Source organism: Puma concolor, chromosome A2 (genome assembly GCF_028749965.1).
Source record: "Puma concolor isolate L17-30 chromosome A2, mPumCon1.1.hap2, whole genome shotgun sequence".
NCBI lineage: Eukaryota > Metazoa > Chordata > Mammalia > Carnivora > Felidae > Puma > Puma concolor.
The window spans coordinates 109,143,649-109,163,803 of NC_141668.1; the positions used below are offsets into that span (position 1 = coordinate 109,143,649).

General features: G+C 47.8%; 1 protein-coding gene across 5 annotated transcripts in view; it reads right to left on the reverse strand.

Annotated features, from left to right (window-relative positions):
- The window catches only part of OGDH (oxoglutarate dehydrogenase), a 66,235-nt gene extending 46,758 nt beyond the window's left edge, over positions 1 to 19,477 (reverse strand). For 4 of the 5 annotated variants that reach the window (XM_086697177.1, XM_086697174.1, XM_086697178.1 and 1 more), the window contains exons 1-2: positions 19,356 to 19,477; positions 3,458 to 3,706 (exon numbers count right to left, since the gene is read on the reverse strand). In XM_086697177.1, the coding sequence (XP_086553303.1) occupies positions 3,458 to 3,679 (222 nt within the window). In that variant the 5' untranslated portion in view covers positions 3,680 to 3,706; positions 19,356 to 19,477. Of the gene's footprint in view, positions 1 to 3,457; positions 3,707 to 4,629; positions 4,767 to 19,355 lie in introns of those variants that run through there. The other variant, XM_086697175.1, reaches the window with a different exon arrangement.
- Between the last annotated feature and the right edge of the window lie 678 nt (positions 19,478 to 20,155).

The following is a 20,155-nucleotide window of genomic DNA, read 5'->3' on the forward strand; positions in this document are numbered from 1 at the left end:
ACAGAGGGGCTGGGGGCCCCTGCAGCCCGTACGGGCGCCGCCGGGGCCAGCCACTGACCTGGGCACCAGCAGCATGAGGGGCTTATGACTCCAAATTGCTCAATTACTTTACCAATTTCCACAATTAGACATTTCAAAATAGAAGTGTTCTTTAAAAACAGGGGTATGACAACCAACCGTAAGTTGGCCAGTTGGCAGCTGGCTGAGGCTGAGAATTAGGTGTTAGAGAATTATCTTGTTAACTTTGTTAGGTGTGGTTAGGAAGACATCCCTGTGTTGGTTAGAGCCGTGTGGAAATGACTCAGGTCTGGATCTGCCTTCAGACTCTCCCAGCCACCCCCACCCCCGCCCCTGCCCCCAAGAAACCAACCAGCACAAATGAGCGGGGAAGGAAGAGGTTTAAGGCCTAGCAAACTGTAGAGTGCCGTTGAAGGTGGATGTGGGTCTCCTCACAGAGGCTCACTTCGTACTCTTCTCTCTACAGGAAATGTTACAGAAGTAATCAGAAAGCTAAGTGCAGTAGGGCAGGGAGGGGAGATGCTAAGCTTGTGCTGTTCCTGCCGAATACGAACAAGTTCTGTGCCAACGGAGGAGGGAACAGAAGCAGCCCTCAGGACAAGGAGGCTGCACCCCACAACAACGCACAAGTGGGGGATCAGAGGCACTCAGTCTAAACCTGAAAATCTAATCGTCATTTCTTCCTGAACCATGGGTTCTAAAACACGAGAACAAATGAGGCATTCTTAATGTAGTCAATTATTTCTGAGGACTTCTGTAGTCGCTGATGCCTCTAAAATCTGGTGAAAGTTCCAGATTGTGTCTCTGCAACAGCACGTACACAGGTGTGGGGCCTCCAAGGAAACCTGGAGAAGTGATCAATTCCACAGGGTAGGGATGGTGGACGAGGACACACCCACTGACGTGCACCCCCTGAAGAACCCTGGCAACAGAAACTAGCATGTAAAATCGGACCCGGGGATGATAGCCTGTGCGTACTCTCTCATTGAACTGAAAAGTGCCTTTCTGGCGTCCTTCATGTCTCTGTGGCATCTCCATGTGGTGATCGCTCTGGCCTGCAGAGTCCAAGGGCCATGCCCCTCCTGAATTCCCCCCAAAACCCCGGCCCCACGGCACCTGTGCCTGTCAGTGGACCTGTTGGTGTGCTGTCCTTCCCAGGATGGACGGGCACCATGGCCACCCCTTCCCGGCCTGAGAACCTCTGAGGGGCTTCCTTGAAACCATGTGGTAAAAACACTTTCCAAGAACAGGTGGGGTGCAGAGGACTTTGAGGGCAGTGGAAACACTGGGATACCATGGGAAACCATGACAGAGATACATGTCACTTGGCACCTGTCCCAACCCTCAGAACACATACCACCACGAGGGGCCTTTGGGCGAAGAAGATGTGTCAGTGTGGGTTCCCCAGCCTGATAAATGTCGTAACCCCAGCATGTGTGCCGATGGTAGGGGAGACCGGGCATGGGGGCCGGGGGTACATGGGGAATCCCTATACCTGACCCTCAATTTTTCTGCTGAACCAAAAGCTGGTCTAAAGAGTAAATCCCAGGGGTCCACAGGGCCTCAGCTGGCCTAAGACCAGTCCTGTTACTGGTGATGATGAGTGGGAATGAAATCAGGGGGCTCCCCGACAGCCCAGACTGCATGCACTACTTCTTGGATTCTCAAAAAAGTCCTTAAAAAAAACCCCCAAAACCAGTAATAATCAAAGACGCTTGGGTGGCTCAGTCGGTTGAGTGTCCGACTTCGGCTCAGGTCATGATCTTGTGGTTGGTGAGTTCAAGCCCCGTGTCAGGCTCTGTGCTGACAGCTCAGAGCCTGGAGCCTGCTTCGGACTCTGTTTCTCTTTCTCTGTGCCCCTCCCCTGCTCACGCTATCAAAAATAAAGATTAAAAAGGATTTTGGAAAAAAAACCCAGTAATAATAGTCATAATGATATTAACTCAAACTACTGACAACAACAGCAAACCTAGAAAAAAAATTTTTTTCAAGGAAAACTGGCCCCATTTAGGCGTCATGGTCTACAATCAGATCCCCATAAAAACCTTCTCAAGAAACTTCCGGCAGGAGCCGTGGTGCCGTGTCAGCCCCACTTGTCTGTGCTCTGTGCCGGAGCCACGGTGCGCTTCCTAACTGCAACGCAGTCCGAGGCCAGGCACTGGTGTGGACGCTCCTGAGCCTGGGCCCATCAGCACACATACAAGACGTGGCTAGTTCCACGAAGAGGTTGTGTTTGGGGAAAGGAAGGCAGAGGGACAGGCTGGGGCACCAGATGACTGTCCGACCTGACCCCTCCAGAGCGCACCGTGCACACCTGCCTGCAGAGTGCCTGCCAGCTGGCCAGGCACGGCCGTTCCTACAGCGCACTTGTGGACAGTCTTTGTCTGCAGGCCAGGGAACACCTACTCTCACAGGAAACCAGGCTTCACCTTGTTCAGGGAGCCAGTGGCCTCCAGGTTGGTAGGGAATGACCGGCTGGGTGCCCTGAGCAGTGAGGTCAGACCAGGAGGGCATTCGCAACAAAACAGGGCCGGTGGCTCTGGCAGTCACATGAACGTATCCAACCTTACACACCACTACCATTTCAGGGTAAAGCGGATTCTCGGGGGCCTGATGGAAGCAGGCTGCCTTCAGATGATGAGACCCTAAGATTCACAAGTGAGGAAGGGGCGAGGCCGGCAGCGCATGGCAGCCAGGCTCCGTCGGGCGCTTCCTCTGCACAGGCCCTGAGCACCTCACATGCACTGTCTCCGCCAAACCTCCCCTGGCCTGCGTCGGGGCATGACGGCAACCTGTGGACCCACCACCCTCTGGTTCCTACCGTGGGGCCACCGCCCAATGTGAACACAAGAAATGGGTGTCAGAACCAGTCAAGTTTAGAGGCCAGGCCTGCCCTGTGGACGGACTCATGCACATGGGTGACCGGGAGGACGTGCCTCACAGGCAACAGAAATACATCAGAAAGAAGCCTGCAGGGAATTCACTTCCAGATACAGGAGGAAAAACACGGCACGCTAACTGGAAATGCCATTTGCGCAGAAACCAATGTGATGATTCTGAGGTGCTCCTGGCATGACAGGACTGGGGAGCATCCAACAGGGTCGCCGCTCTGGCCACGGCCTGTCTCCGCTGTCTGTGTCCTGCAGCGTCCTCGGGGAGATGCTGGAGGTGGAGCACGTCCTTCTCACACCCTCGCAGGGTAGATGGGCCTTCTGTTCCCGGAAGCAAGTCTCAAGTGCGCGGCTTGTCAAGGGGAGGGAAGCGCTCCTCCGGTGGCGTGGCGGTCGTGGTCGGGCTGATGTGGAGGACTCCGGTCGGTGGGGCTCCCAGCCGCCTGCCTTCCCAAGGGCTCCTCAGCACACTGGCACTTACCTGGATGCCCAGCCGATGGCAGGCCGAGACACCAAACACAGGAAGACGTCTGCTCGGAGAGCCTTACCTTGTGTACGCTTTTGGGGTTTTCCAGCCACGCATAGTACATTTCCTCCACATAGTTGGAGCTAGTCCCGCTGAGGAAGGGCTCAGCAGCAACGGGGGCGGTATAGCCCCGAACCTGCCCGAACGTCCTAGCTGCGGCCGATCTGTTTTGTGAAAACGTCCTCACAGTCTGGGAGGCCGTCAACGGCCTCAACTTAGCAGCATAAGTCCTTAAGTGAAACATTCTCGTCCCGAAGCCTCTCGCGAGCGTCTGCACAAGAAAGGGAAGAGAAGTCAGAAAGTGTTTTAGTGAACAAGGCCACCAGGAAAGACTGGCGGACACACCAGGGACCCTGCGCCCCGCCCCAGTGCCCAGGCCCACACTTGACATGACACTGAGGGGGAGACGCAGCTTCGGTCTCATAGGAGGGAAACGAAGCAACGATCGACATGTGATACTTGTCAAGTCTGTGCATCGTGTGACACAATCACAGAAAAGGCAACAAGGATTATTCAATGGGATTAGATCAGGATTAATTACAAAGCGAGAAAGACATTTTCTTTTTTTGTTAAAAAATTTGTTTAGTGTTTATTTTTGAGAGAGAGAAAGACAGATAGAGAGAGTGTGAGTGGGGTAGGGTAGAGAGAGAGGGAGACACAGAATCTGGAGCAGGCTCTGGGCTCTGAGCTGTCAGCACAGAGCCTGACATGGGGCTCGAACTCACGGACTGTGAGATCATGACCTGAGCCAAAGTCGGACGCTCAACTGACTGAGCCACCCAGGTGCCCTGAGAAAAACATTTTCTAATCTATCCTGGAACTACTGAGCACCTGCTGGACCCAGAGTGCTCTGGAAAGTACAGAGAAACTAGAAAAACACTGTGTTCACCCTCAAATAATTTATCTTGAGGCAGAAGAGAAAACAATCATAAAAGAATCAGTAGAAGGAAAGACGGAGGTGGAAAAGTGTGGAAGGGGCCCAGAGGAAGAGCAAGAATTGTCTGATGAAAGACAGGGAGGGTGGGGTGAGCCGGGCAGGACCACACAGAGGATCCTGACACCCCACACGCAGCAAGGCCATGTTTCACAAGCACTGGGTGGGGGGGAGGCAAGGGGGTTCTGCCAGGGGAGTGAGTGGCTCTAACAAAGGTTCAAAAGGAAAGTACGCACAGCCATGGTTAAAGAGATGTCTACCTGCCCTGTGCCGCTAGACGGTCAGCAATGAGACACGACAGGACTCCACGAACCACACAAAACCCCTAGAAGCCAGGTGCCAGCTCCTCTACTTATGGACTGCCTTTCTGAGTTTCAGTTTCTTTCTTGAAAGAAAGTCCCCAAGGTCACAGGGCCGTCAACAGCAGAGCCAGGATGCAAACCCTGTCTTCCTGTTCTGCCTGGCCCTTCAGCGGCTGAAGAGGAAGGGAGAGGCCGGGGCGGGAGGGCAGGGACTCCGGGAGGGAGGGGGGAGAGGGGGCCACTTACTTGCTTCTGATCTGAGTGGACCTTGTGCTTGGCAGTCATAGTGCTTGACGGTCATAATTTTACTAAGCTTAACATGTATACCTGTCCGACACAGCCACACTACAAAAGAAGCGGCTGTATCCACCAGACCATGCGAGAGCCAGACTGTTCCCAGGGTACCCTGAACCACTTGCAGCCATGTCTAAGAACCCTGCGTGTCTGAGGGCAGGGGCCCTATGCCGTCCTCCTCCCAAGAATCCTAGCTGCCCAGGGGCACCTCTATTCAGACTCCGGGGACCCCAGGAGGGCGGGAGGCAAGGCTCACCGCAGACCCCCGCCCAGGGCTGCCCTGTGTGCTGCTGGCCTACCACATCACTCACGCCAGAGCCTCAAAGTAGGTGCCCTGGCTGGAGTCACGCACCACCCCCCATCTACCGGAGGGAGATCCAAGCTCTGAAATGTGCTGAGAATTCCCCAGAAATACATGTTGAGTAAACTACCCTCTGTACTGTTTACAAGAACTCTTCCTCTTGGCCCCAACACGATCAGAGTACACATAAGGCCTGTGATGGAGAGGGCACCCAGCCGGCTCTGTGGCTTGGAAGAGACAGGTCAGCAAAAGGAAAAAGCAGGGGGGGTGCCTGGCTGGCTAAGCCAGTGGAGTATGTGACTCTTGATCTCAGGGTTGAGAGTTTAAGCCCCACGTTGAGTATAGGTATTAATTAATTCAAAAAAAAAAAAAAAAAAGGAAAAAGCAGAACATGTGCTCTGAAAACCAACAACAAATGAAAACTTGCCCATTGAAAATTAAAGATGGACGGGGGTGCCTGGGTGGCTCAGTTGGTTAAGCATCTGACTCTTGATCTCAGCTCAGGTCATGATCTCACAGTTTGTGGGATCGAGCCCTCTGTTGGGCTCTGTGCTGATAGACAGCGGGGAGCCTGCTTGGGATTCTCTCTCTCTCTGCCCCTCCCCCACTCATGTGCTCTCTCTGTAAAATAATTAAAAAAAAAAAATTTAAAGATAGACAGGCCATGTATTTTGAACATGGCCCCAGAATGCAATCGTAGCCTGTGTTTTGTTTTCACTCAAGTCACACGTTCCACATTCAGCCGGCGGGTCTCCCGGCCCCTCGCCCCTCGCTCATTCACAAACATGTCAAGGCAGACCAGCACCTTCACACACAGTGACGGCAGAAAGCATGCCTGCTGCTCTGGACATCAGTCTTCTTTCTCTTATTTACGTCCAGAGGAAAGTGCTCATGTCTCCCCTCTGGTGTTGCTGCCCTCTGGACCTCCAGAACCACGCAACCGTCTCTGAGTCAGGCTCTCCTCCAGGAACACAGCAGTCTCACCTCCATTCACTGTCATCATTCAGCTGCCGTGGTGCCCAATTATACAAGGACCACACTGACAATCACAAAACCACTTGTTTCTTCTGTTCCACCCAAAGTTGTCCTTCCAATCCCACGTGCAAATGAACCGTGTTCTCTAGCTGTCTGCAGTCACAGAGTCTGCTGCCCAGCGCAATGACCGGGACAGATCGCAAGCATCAAACTTCCCTCAAGATGACTCATCACTGGGGCGCCTGGGTGGCGCAGTCGGTTAAGCGTCCGACTTCAGCCAGGTCACGATCTCGCGGTCCGTGAGTTCGAGCCCCGCGTCGGGCTCTGGGCTGATGGCTCAGAGCCTGGAGCCTGTTTCCGATTCTGTGTCTCCCTCTCTCTCTGCCCCTCGCCCGTTCATGCTCTGTCTCTCTCTGTCCCAAAAATAAATAAACGTTGAAAAAAAAAAAAAAAAAAAAAAAAAAAAAAATAAAAAATAAAAAAAAAAAGATGACTCATCACAAAGACTGTCTGTCAGCATATCGCTCGGGACCCCTTACCTCCACCCCAGGGTAACCAGGAGCAGCTGTTCTCTGTCCACTATCAGATGGATCCAGAGCAGACCCTGGGGTTACATTCAGACTTTGGAAGAATCAGTTTCCGTCCTTCCAATTCCAAAGTCAACTGTAAGAATAGCGTGTTCTTTGCTAGAGACATTCAATTGTTCAAAGAGTTTCATGAAACCTTTGGGCTGTCCCAGAAGTCCAAGTGTTCTGACTTTCATTTGGATGAGTATTTCTGTTTCACAAAGGTGCCAAAAAATTCTATGGGGAAAAAGTAGTCTTTTCAACCAATGGTGTTGGGACAAGTGGGGTTCCACAAATAAAAGAACAAAATTGGGCCCTATCTCACACCATATCCAAAATTAACTCAAAATGGATCAAAGACCCAAACGGAAGAACTAAAAAACTGTAAGACCCTTGGAAGTTTCATAATTTCCAAGTTAAAATGGAGTAAATCTTTGTGGCCTTGAGTCAAGTAATGGATTATTAGTTAGGATATCAAAAGTACAAACAAATGAAAAAACAGATAAATTGGACTTCATCAAAATAAAAGCCATGGTTTGTTGTCACAGGACACCAACAAGAGAGAGGAAACACAAACAGAATAGGAAAACATATGTACAAATCATATGATTATGTACAGAATACGTGAAAAAAAAACCCCTCTTTTTAAAAATGTTTATTTATTTTTGAGAGAGAGAGAGAGAGAGACAGACAGACAGAATGTGAGTGCAGGAGGGGCAGAGAGAGAGAGGGAGACACAGAATCTGAAGCGGGCTCCAGGCTCTGAGATGTCAGCACAGAGTCTGATACAAGGCTCGAACCCACAGACCATGAGATCATGACTTGAGCTGAAGTCAGATGCTTAACCTCCTGAGCTGCCCAGGCGACCCCCAAAAAACACCTCTTGTAATTCAATAGTAAAGGGAAATATAACTAAATCAAAAATCTAACAAAGGATATGAACAATTTTCCAAAGAAGATATACAAATAGCCAATAAGCACATTAAAAGTTGTTCGAAATAATCATTCATTAGGAAACTTCACATCAAAACCGTAAGAGACCACTTCACGCAAGGAGACTAGGTACAATTAGAGAGAAAATCAGTGTTGAAGACGTGGAGGAACTGGAGCCCCCTGCACCGCTAGTGGGAACAGAAGCTGGTGTAGCCGTCGTGGAAAACAGTTTGGCAGGCCCTCAAAGAGTTAAACAGAAAGTCACCATATGACTCAGCAATTCCACTCCTAGATACATAAAGGAGAGAAACGAAAACATATGTGTACACAAACATTTGTATGTGAGTGTTCACAGTAGCATTATTCATACTAGCCCCAAAATGTAATAGAGTGGGCAATAAAAAGGAAGGAAATACTGTTATGTGCTGCAACACAGACAAACTTCCAGAATGTGAAGAAAATCATCCACAGAAAACATACTGTGTGATTTCACTCCTATAAAACGTTCAGAAAGCCTGCGGGTGGCTGCCCAGGGCTGGGGGCCGGCGGGTGGGGCCGAGTGCACACATGGCTGCTGATGGGTGTGCAGTTTTTTAGTTTGGGGGGGTGGTGCGATGAAGATGCTCCATGACTAGATTATACTGATGGTTACACAACCTTCTAACATACTGGAGAATTCCCCATCGTAAAACTTCAACGGGTGAATTGTATGGTATATGAATTGTGCCAAAAGTTGTTTCAAAAAGAACTATGTCTGGGGCGCCTGGGTGGCTCAGTCAGTAAGCGTCCGACTTCAGCTCGGGTTATGATCTCGTGGTTCATGAGTTCGAGCCCCGCGTCGGGCTCTGTGCTGACAGCTCAGAGCCTGGAGCCTGCTTCAGATTCTGGGTCTCCCTCTCTCTTTGCTCCTCCCCAACTCACACTCTGTCTCTCTCTCAAAAATAAACATTAAAAAAAATTAAAAAAAAAAAAGAACTATGTCTAAGAAAAAATAAAAGTGAGTCTACCAGTATCAAAGTGACACTACTTGTGACCCATAATTTCAAGACGTAGGTCTAAACCTGTCCATTTGAAAAAACAACATTTAAGATAAACACAAACCAAAGCAAACTTTGTTTTTAAGGGTTCAATCTACTGCCCCTCAGAACCTACATGCTGATGTTAGACAGGACTTTACCTGTGCCTGGACCTTCCCCAGCTGGGCATACACTTTACCCAAGGCCACCTCCCCGTACACAGAGTGGAGAGATAAACTGACTCCTGATGCCTATCAGGGTCACGTCAGCTGGGCAGGGGTGCAATTAGAGAGGCAAGGTCTAACAAGCACAGGCTGGGCAGTTCCTCAGGAAAGGAGTCCCAGGAAAGGAGTCCCAGGAAACGAGCACGCGATCGCGATGTGATCGTTCCCTGTGCATGTTACCGGACAGCAGTTTTAAAAGCATAACAACTTATCTTGAAAACGTTCCCCATTCTCTTCTGTTACGGTTTTGGATGCAGGAAGATTCAGGTAACGAATCAAGAAGACAACGCATGCTACGTGACTGCACGGCCACCTTTACCGTACTTCCCGCAGCTGGACACAGACAGAAACGTGCACAGAGAGCACAGATATCAACTGTCCCCTCGCTGGCAGACAATCTCAAAGAACTCAAGTCTTTTACTTGGGAAGCCTCGTCCAGCAACAAACTGAAGGACAGGGAGGTAGTGAGGACCATTTTTCAGTGCAAAGGACTCTTGTTGGTACCAGGTAGAAACGATGGTCAGCCCACAGGACACACGGGCAAAGTGACCACGTTGCTGTGCAAGCCTCAGACACATCGCAGGCTCTGCATTTAGGCTCTTCTGCCATCAGGTGTGCTCCCTGGCATCGCTTTTTGTGATTATGATGCAGAAGTGAAAATACTTTTGCACACTTTAAAAGTGTTCTATGACTAAAGAATTACGACTTACCGGCAGGAAAAAGACCAACTCATCTCTCTTAAAAACCAAGTTCCCAAGGTGCAAGGTTCCCAGATTACCATGGAGTGGGCAACTGACCAGGTTGCTGGGAGAGACTTCCACCTCCGAGGTCAGAACCCCCACCAGGTTTCGGGGCGCCTTCACCCAGACTGCCACTGTGCGGTGCTCTGGGGTGCGGCCAAGCAGGCATCCTTCAATGACCAGAGTATAAATGATTAAGTATTTATTAAAGCAAGGCTATTTGTCAATATTTATTAAACATTTTAAAGGCACATAAAGGACTTGTTTCTCACTAAATGCAGCTAAAGAAATAAGACGTTACACTTAAATCCAACAAAACAGGAGTGGAAAGGGATCTGGGGGCTCGAAAAGATACAGCATCAAGTCCTCAACTTTCTTTCTGCCTCACATATCCCAGACTAGGTGCTGAAGAAGCTGGCAATCCAGAAATGCCGACCAATAGAAACAGAAGCCCCTGCTCTCTCTGATCAAAGGACAGACATTTCTAGACAATAACTGCTCTACTGCAGCCTGCGGCTAACCCCACAGAAAACACTGTGGCCCACCACTACCCCAACTGATGGTGTCAGAGAAGATCCGGGGCTTCCATCCCCACCGGATGACCCCCAGCAGGTCCATGGAGGCCAGGAAGGGGCCTGCAGTCCACCTGTGCCCTCAGCAACAGGGCAGCACCCCTCCTTTCCCACGCAGGGTTGAATCACAAAGGCCTACTGGGGAACGTTCACCCACACAGCAATAACAAGGATTCCCTCCCTGCAGACACCAAGGAGGCTGGGTGGGGAGCCTGGATTCCACCCTTGCCCAGCAGTAATGAGGCAGCACCCAATGACGCCCAACAGTGTCAGCAGAAGCCTGTGTTCAGACATTTAAGATCCATAGTCTCACATACAGAACACCCAAAATGTCCAAAATTTAACCAAAGATCACTCATCACATCAAAAAGCAGGGTGATCTCAACCAAAACAAAAAAGAACAATCTATAGACACCAAGAAGACAGACCTGTCAGAAATATCTGGCAAAGACTTTAAAGGAGCCCAGCCTCAAAACACTTCCTTGAGCAACTATGAACAAGTTTGAAAACAAGTAAAAAAAAAAAAAAAAAAAATTAAAAGCCTCAACAAAGAAAGAGAAGACATAAAGAAGAACCAAATGGAAATTCAGAACTCAAAAATAACCAAAATAAAAAAATCTGATGGGTTAAATTGCAGAATGAAAGGGACAGAAGAAACTCAGAGAACGTGAAGAAAGAACAAAAAAAAGTACTCAGGTTGAACAGTAAATACAGACTGAAAGAAAAATGAACAGCATCTCAGTGACATGTAGGACTATCATACAAGATTTAATGATGAATGTGAATGCCATCATATTAATGATGACATGAAAATGTCATCAGAATCTCAAGAGAAAAAGAAAAAGGGAGGGGTGGAAGGAGTATTCAAAGAAATAATGGCAAAAATTTCTCAAATTTGGCAAAAGACAACCACCTAAAGATTTGAGAAGTTGGGTGAACCCCAAAAAGAATAAACCCAAAGAAATCCACTGTAAGACACACTATAATCAAACTTGATTAAAAAAAATTTTTTTTAGTGTTTATTTTTGACAGAGAGAGAGAGAGAGAGAGAGAGAGACAGACAGAGCATGAATGGGGGAGGGGCAGAGAGAGAGGGAGACACAGAATCTGAAGCGGGCTCCAGGCTCTGAGCTGTCAGCACAGAGCCCGACGTGGGGCTTGAACTCACAGACTGCGAGATCATGACCTGAGCCGAAGTCTGACGCTCAACCGACTGAGCCACCCAGTCGCCCCCCCAAAATTTTTTAATGTTTATTCTCGAAAGAGAGAGAGAGAGAGAGAGAGAGAGAGAGGCAGAGAGAGAGACACAGAATCAGAAGCAGGCTCCAGGCTGAGCTGTCAGTACAGAGCCTGACATGAGGCTCGAACTCACTAACTGTGAGATTATGACCTGAGCTGAAGTCGGACGCTTAACCCAGGTGCCCCCCTAATCAAACTTGAAAACTACAAACAATTTGAACAGCATATTTCTCACCAGAAACTATGGAGGCCAAGAGAAAGTGGCACAATTCGTTTCAAGTGCTGAAGGAAAATCATTGTCAACCCAGAATTCTATGTCCAGTGAGAATATTCTTCAGGAATGAAAAGGGAATCAAGACATTCTCAGATGATGAAAAACTAAGAGACGATAGGCAGACCTACCTAAGTGAATGGCTAAATGAAATTCTCTAAACAGAAATGAAATGATAAAATGAGGAATCCTCCTTTAACAAGACTATCTAACATCTAAGTGGTTAGGTCAGCTGACCAGAGCCTCATGCCTGCTTTTTTATCCAATCTTAAAATCTCCACCTTTTAATTACCTAATGAATCATGTTTTAGAACATTTACATTTGATGTGATTTTTGTTATGGTTTAGGTTAAATCTATCATCTTGTTTTTTGTTTTTTATTTGTTCTCTTTGTTCTCATTTCCTTTTTCTGTTTTCTTTTGTGTTAAGTATGTTTTATAATTCCATTTTATCTCTCTTGTTGGCTTAGTGTATCTCTTTGCCTGTCAGTGATTGCTAGTGCAGTATCCTAAACTACACATACACATATGTACAGATGTACAGAAAGATCTACACCATACTATATATAAAAAAAAAAGAATCCTCCAACATCATGAAATAACAAAGAATAACATATGGGTAAATATAATTTCTTTCTTCTCTTGAATCTTCTAATTCTGTATAATGGATGAAGCAAAAATTGCAATATGTCTGATGTGATTCTAAACATACGTAGAGGTAATACTTGAGACAATTTTAAATGAGGGAGGGCAAAGAAATGTAAATGGAGGCACGCTTTCTACACTTCACTCAAACTGATAAAATGGTAACACCAACAGACTGTGATAAATTGTGTACATATAATACCGTGCCAATCACTAAGAAGGCCATATAAAGAGACATTCTCAAAATCAGCATTTATAAGTAAAAGTAGAATTTTGACATGTGTTCAAATAATCTGCAAGAAGTCAGGAAAAAGAAAGCAGAGAAACAAAAAATAAAGAAGATTAAAAAAATGACAGGCTCGGGGCACCTGGGTGGCTCAGTTGGTTGAGCGTCCTACTTGGCCTCAGGTCATGACCTCACAGTCTGTGAGTTCAAGCCCCGTCTCGGGCTCTGTGCTGACAGCTCAGAGCCTAGAGCCTGCTTAGGATTCTGTGTCTCCCTCTCTCTCTGCCCCTTCCCCACTCATGCTCTCTCTGTCAAAAATAAATAAACATTAAAAAAAAATGACAAGCTCAACTCCTAATATACCAACAATTACATAAAACGATCTAATTACAGCAATTAAAAGACACTGATTGGCAAAGTGAATAAAACAGGATCCACCTATATGCATGTCTACAAGAAACTCAACTCAAACAAAATTATATAGAATAATTGAAAGCAAAGAGATGAAAAATTACATATCATGCAAATGTTAATCAAAGGAAAGCAGAAGTGCTATGTTGTCAAAGTAGACATCAGAGCCAAGAAAATCTGGAGACAGAGACATTATACGATGATAACAGGTCAATCTACTAAGAAGATACTGCATGCATCAAACAACGTAAGGGTAAAATATGTGAATCAAACTACTAAAAAGATGACAAACCCACAATTATAATTGGAGACTTCCAACTTCCAATGCCCTCTTTCAACAAGAGGTAGAACAGCTAGACATTAGATCACAAGTATATAGAGGAATTTGGCAGAAGTACAAACTACCACAATTAACCCAATATAAAATGATTTTACAACCCCACAACTATTGAAGAAATGTAATGTATAATTAAAAATCTTAAAAAAGTAATTTTCTGGCCTAGACGGTTTCACTGGGGAATCCTACCAAATGTTCAGAGATTAATTAATTCCAATCCTACACAATCTCCTCCAGAAAATATGAGAAACCAATTCATTTTATGAAACTGTTATTTCCCTGAAACCAAACCCAAAGACAGTACAAAAAAAAAAAAAAAATGCTTCAAAGTAATATTCCTCATGAGTACAGATGAAAAAGAAAATCCTTAACAAAATTCAGCAAATAGAATCAAGGAATGTATAAACACAATTATACTCCATGACCTAGTGGGGCTCATTCCAGGAATGTAAGGTTGGTTCCATATTCAGAAAAACAACATAATCTATCATACTGACAAGCTAGAAAAGAAAAATCACAGGAGGGGCACCTGAGGGGCTCAGTCGGTTAAGCGTCCAACTCCGGTTCAGGGTCATGATCTCACAGTTTGTGGGTTTGAGCCCCATGTCAGGCTCTGTGCTGACAGCTTGGAGCCTGGAGCCTACTTCAGATTTCTGTGTCTCCCTCTCTCCCTGCCCTTTCCCCATTCACACTCTGTCTCTCTCTCTCAAAAATAAACATTAAAAATTTTTTAAATCACGTGATCATAACAATAGACGCAGATAAAACATTTCACAAAATTCAACAGCTACTTATGATAAAAACCCTCAGAACGGTAGCAGAAGGGAATGTCAATTTGATACAGCACATCCACAAAGGCCTACAACTGACATTATACATAACAGTGAAAGACTGAATACTTCTTTCTAAAGTTTTTTTTTAACGTTTATTTATTTTTTTGAGAAGAGACAGAGCATGAGCAGGGGAGGAGAAAGAGGGAGACAAAGAATCTGAAACAGGCTCCAGGCTCCGATCTGTCAGCACAGACCCCGACGCGGGGCTCAAACTCACGGACCGCGAGATCATGACCTGAGTCGAAGTCAGATGCTTAACCGACTGAGCCACCCAGGCGCCCCTCTGAATACTTCTTTCTAAAACCGGGAGCAACACCGGCGAGGACGTCTATGCTTATGCCTGCTACTCAGCACAGTACTGAGAACGGCAGCCAGAACAAAAACGGAAAACAAGAAACTAAAAAGCATACAGATTAGAGATTAGGGAAGAATACTACAACTGTTTGCATATGGACATGGTTGTCTTGATATAAAATTTCCAGGAATCTACAAAATCACAGAACCAACAAGTGAATTTGGCAGGATCATAAAATACTAGACGAACATACAAAAATCATTAACATTTCTATATGCTCTTAACACAAGAAAACCAAAACTTTAAAAAAAAGAAATATTAGGGGTGCCTGGGTGGCTCTATCAGTTTAGCATCCAAGTCTTGATTTTGGCTCAGGTTGTGGGATCGAATCCCTCATCAGGCTCCAGGCTGAGCATGGAGCCTGAGATTCTTTCTCTCTCCTCCTCTGTCCCTCTCCCCCAATTCATATGCACATGTTCTCTCTCTAAAGAAAAAAAAAAATAAAATGTTAGAAAGGATTATTTTTCAACGTTTATTTATTTTTGGGACAGAGAGAGACAGAGCATGAACGGGGGAGGGGCAGAGAGAGAGGGAGACACAGAATCGGAAACAGGCTCCAGGCTCTGAGCCATCAGCCCAGAGCCTGACGCGGGGCTCGAACTCACGGACCGTGAGATCGTGACCTGGCTGAAGTCGGACGCTTAACCGACTGCGCCACCCAGGCGCCCCTAGAAAGGATTATTTAGTGTAAGTCTAACAAAACAGGTGCAGGACCTGTATGCTGAACACTACAAAACACTGATGAAAGAAATAAAAAAATCTAAATAAATGGAAAGACACACTGTTCATAGATGGGAACAATGAACACGGGAAAGATTTTGATCATCTCCAAACTGATATATAGACACAACACAATTCCTATCAAAATCCCAATCCACCTAATTTCAAGATTTATTATATAGCTACAGTAATCATAAACCATGAGGTATCGATGGACCAAAAGTCCAATGGGACAGAACAGAGAACTCTGAAACAGACCCACATAAACACAACAAATTTGTGACAAAAATGCCAAAGCAATTCAACAGAAGTCTTTTCAACAAATGGTATTGGTTGGCAACCAATGAATGGTATTCACAGGCAACCAACCCCACCTGAAAAATAAAACAAAAAAACACCTCAAACTAGACTTCACACCTTATATGGAAATTAATTCAAAATGAATCAGAGATTTAAGTGCACAATACAAAACTATGGAACTTACAGAAAAGTACCTAAGAGAAACCCTTCAGGAACTAGAGCTAAGCAGAGTCCTTAATTTTGACACCAAAAGCATGATCCATAAAATGCAAAATTGATAAACTGGACTGCATCAAAATGAAAAACTTTTCCTCTGCAAAAGATCCTGTTAAGAAAATAAAAAGATAAGCTACAGATTAGGAGAAAAATATCTGCAAATCATGTGTCTAACAAAGGACTGGAGTATATAAGGAATTCTCAAAACTCAACATTACAAAAAAAAAAATCTATCATAAAATGGGTAAAAGACCCCAAAAAAGGCATAACTCAAGAAGATATACGGACGGCAAGGAAGCACATGGGAAAATGTATGACGTCACTAACCATCAGGGAAATGTAAATTAGAACCTCAATGACACATTACTACACGTCTATTAAAATGGCTAAAATAAAGAAACAGTATCATCCTGAAGTGCTGGCAAGGATGTGGAAAAAGTGGATCTCAAATACACTATTAGTGGGAAGGTAAAATGGTATAGCCACTTTGGAAAAACTTGGCTATTTCTTAAAACAGTAAAAACGCAAACACTCTATGTCTTAGTAATTGCACTCCTAGGCATTTGTCCCAGAGAAACAAAAACTTATGTTCACATGAAAACTTGCATATGAATGTTTATGGCAGCCGTATTCATAACTGCCAGAGAATGGAAACAACTCAGACGTCCTTTATTGCATGAGTCAACTGTGGTACATCCACAGCCTGAAAGGAACTACCGATCCAGGCGACAAGCTGCATGCACCTGCAGAGAATCATGAGTAGGAAAAAATCAATCCCAAAAGGCTACATACTGTGATTCTCTTTACATAACATGCTTTGTTTGCCAAAATCATAGAAATGGAGAGATTAGTAGTTGCCAGGAGCTAAGGACACAGAGGCAGGAGGGAACAGGTGTGGCTGTAAGAAGGCAACAGGAGGGATCCTTGTGACTACGGAAATAGTCCATATCTTCACTGTTATCCGTGCCATTATCTGGCTGTGATATCATACTATAGTTGTTGCAAAATGTTATCACTCTAAGAACGGGATAAAGGAACACTGGGATCTCTCTGTACTATCTGTTGTAACTGCATGTAATATGTTTATGTGTACAATTCTCAAAACATATCTCAATAATTATACGGTTATCCCCAAATAAAAAACTATCTACAAATTTAAAAGGTAGACGGTACATTTTTTTTTTAATGGGGCAGTGAGACCAGTTAAAAGTAGATCTGATATGCACATAAGCACAGATACATGAACATATGATATACATGTGATATGCATTTAATAAATATGGCAAATATTTGCCATTTAATAAACTGTGCAAATTTAAATGAAACCAACAGAAATTCATGTTTCTGAAACTAGTTTTTTTTTTTTTTAATTTACTAATTTTGAGAGAGAAAGCGTGCACACATGCGGGAAGAGCAGAGAGAGAACCCTAAGCAGCCTCCATGCCGTCAGCGCAGAATCTGACTTGGGGCTGGATCCCATGACTGTGAGATCACAATGTGGGCTGAAATCAAGAGTCAGATGCTTAACTAATTGAGCCACCCAGGTACCCCTGAAATTAGGTTTTAAAAGTAACTGAACTGTGATGGTTGCATAACTGTGAATACACTACAAATTGTTTAGTCATATACTTTAAATGAGTGAATTGCACGGTGCGTGTGAACTGTGTCTCCATAGAGGTGTGTGTAAAAGAAAAAACTGAAATGTGGAAAGCACTCTTAATCATCAGGAAACTCTGATCTTTTCCAACGTTCCACGATCCTCAGCTAATTGGCAAAGCTAGAATAGTATTGCATGTTCTCATATGAAGTGTGTCCTCACAAAAACACCGGTTTGACTATTGTAGCCCCCGCCACTGTGCAAACAAGGTTTCATTCCAGGCCACTTGTCCTGAAGCTGCTCAGAGCTGTCAGCCTGGCAGCAAGCGTCCAGTCCCTGCTTCACAGGACAGGACTGCAGAACGAGGCACGGAGGAGCACCAAGACAGACATCACACCTCTCCCCCCCATGCTGCAAGTTTTCTACTACATTCTGGTACAGCTTACACTTCTGTCAGGCAGCTTCGCAAAGGGGAGGCGGCACAGGACTAGCATGCTGCTCCAAGAAATGTGCATCACCTCAACACGGGCTATCAAACCTCCTGAAGAAGGATGAATACCAAGGGGTGCGGCAAGGAGATTCGCAGGGAATAGAATGAATGTGGTGGGGTGGTGATGCTGGGAGGTGTCACCCTGAGAGCACAGGGAGAAAAGGAGGGGTATTATGGAGTAATGAGTACAGGGTGTGCTGTAGGGTGATCTCCCCAGGGTGTTACCTTAGTTAGGAGTGCAGGGAGAAGGATGGGTGTGGTGGGTGGGCTGCTAAGGACAGAGGGGTACTGAGTACACGGGTGTTGAGGACAGAGGAGTACTGAGTACATGGGGTGCTGTAGGGTGATCTCTCCAGGGTGTTACCTTAGGAGTGCAGGGAGGATGGGTGTGGCAGTGTGCTGAGGATGGAGGAGTACTGACTACACAGGGAGCTGAAGAAATTAAGGACTCAAGGGTGTCAACCCAGGAGCACAGGGAGAAAAATGGGTGTGGTGAGGTACTGCATAGGGCAAGTACTGAGTACAGGGTGCTTCAGGGTGCTCTGCTCGACTGTCACCCCAGGGGCTCAGGGAAGATAGGTGAGACAGGGTACTGAGTACACAGGGTGCTGCAAACATCAAATATGCTCATAGATCTCCTCAGGAGTGCAAAGACAATGGGTTTGGCGGGGTACTGAGCACATAGGGTGCTGGTCCACTCGAGGACATCATCCTAGCCGTGCAAGGAAGATGGGTGTGGTGGGGTACTAAGATGGGTCCTGAATATACAGGGTGCCGGGGGAAGTCTGCTCAAGGGCGTCTCCCCAGGAACAGGGGAGGATGGGTGTGGCGGGGTACTGAGTCCGGAGGAGGCGTACTGAGCACGAGGGGAGCTGAGCAGGGTAAACACACTCTAGGGCGTCTCCCCAGCGGCGCCCGCAGCCAGAACAGAGGCGGACCCCGCACAGGCTCTGGCGTGGAGCACGGGCCCGGCGCCCTCAAGCCGTCCCGTCAAGGGCGCGCCACCCTTCCGTCCGCGCAGAGGACAGAGACGGGAGGCTCCCTCGTGACGCCTCCTCGACCTTGGGGGTCACCCCGGCCTGGCGCCCGTTCCCTCACATCCGCCGCGCGTCCCGCCCCCCCGCCCGCCTCAGCCAATCGCGCGTCGCTCCGCGCCCCCCGCGACGCCCGCGCGCGCCCGCACCCGCCAATCTCTGCCTGTCAGGCGGCGCTCGCCGCGCCAATGGCTGTCACACCCGTCCGTCAGGTCCCGTCCCGCCCACCTCCCTCCGTCAGCCCTGCTCCATCCGGCTTCACTCCCTGTCACCGCAGCGCCAGTGACAACGAGGACGCGGCGCCCTCGCCCTCTGCTGCAACCCCCGCCTCCTACCCAAGGGCGCGGGTCTTCTCGCACCGGGCCAGGCCCGGGGGCAGCGCGCGCTTACCTGTCCTCTGCTCAGCTCCACCCGAATGAAGCGCCGACACCCCACTCCGGGGCACCAAACTCTTGACCCCGCCCCGGCGTGTGGCGTCAGCACGCAGCCCCGCCCCCGGAAGAGAAGGCCCACCCCTGCCGCCTGGGCGTCATAGAGCCGCGCCGGCGTTGCTGCAGCGCGTGCCAGTGGCTTGTGGTGGGCGGGGCGGGTTCGGGTGCTGCTGAGCGCTGGGTTTTGCGCGTGCCCAGTAGTGTCGCCGGCGGTGGGCTCCCTGCCTGGGTTGGCGTGGTCGGAGCGGAAGGAGACAGTTGGACGGCAGACCTCGGGGCGTCGCGAGTGGGTGTTGAGGCCGTCGTGGACGTGAAGGCTTTTCGCAGGGGCGGCGGGGCGCTGGACTCTGCTCTGCGCCCTCCCAGAAGCCTTCCGCGGGGTCGTCGTCCTGGCAAGACAGGAAAAGTGCGTGCCCCTTCTCCCGAGCTGGAAGTCGTGCAGGGCTCCTCCTCGGAGGCCGCGGGCGGGGGACGTTGCCCGGTCTCGGAGCGGGATCCCGCGGACCTGCAGTACTGCTGAAGTGTGGCAGGGCGTGCAGACCCCCGGCTGGGAAGGTCAGCCCCTCGCAGCTCTGCGCGCTGACCGCTGCCAACGGGAAGCCTCCTCTCCCGGGCACGGGTCTGCACGTCCCTCCCCCACCCCCCTGTCCCCGTGTCCACAGGTCGCGGACCTTAGGCCCAACACTTTTGGAGGGCAGAAATAGAGAGCTAGAGTATAAACGGCTTTGACCATAGCCCTGTGCAGTACGTTACGTCCCC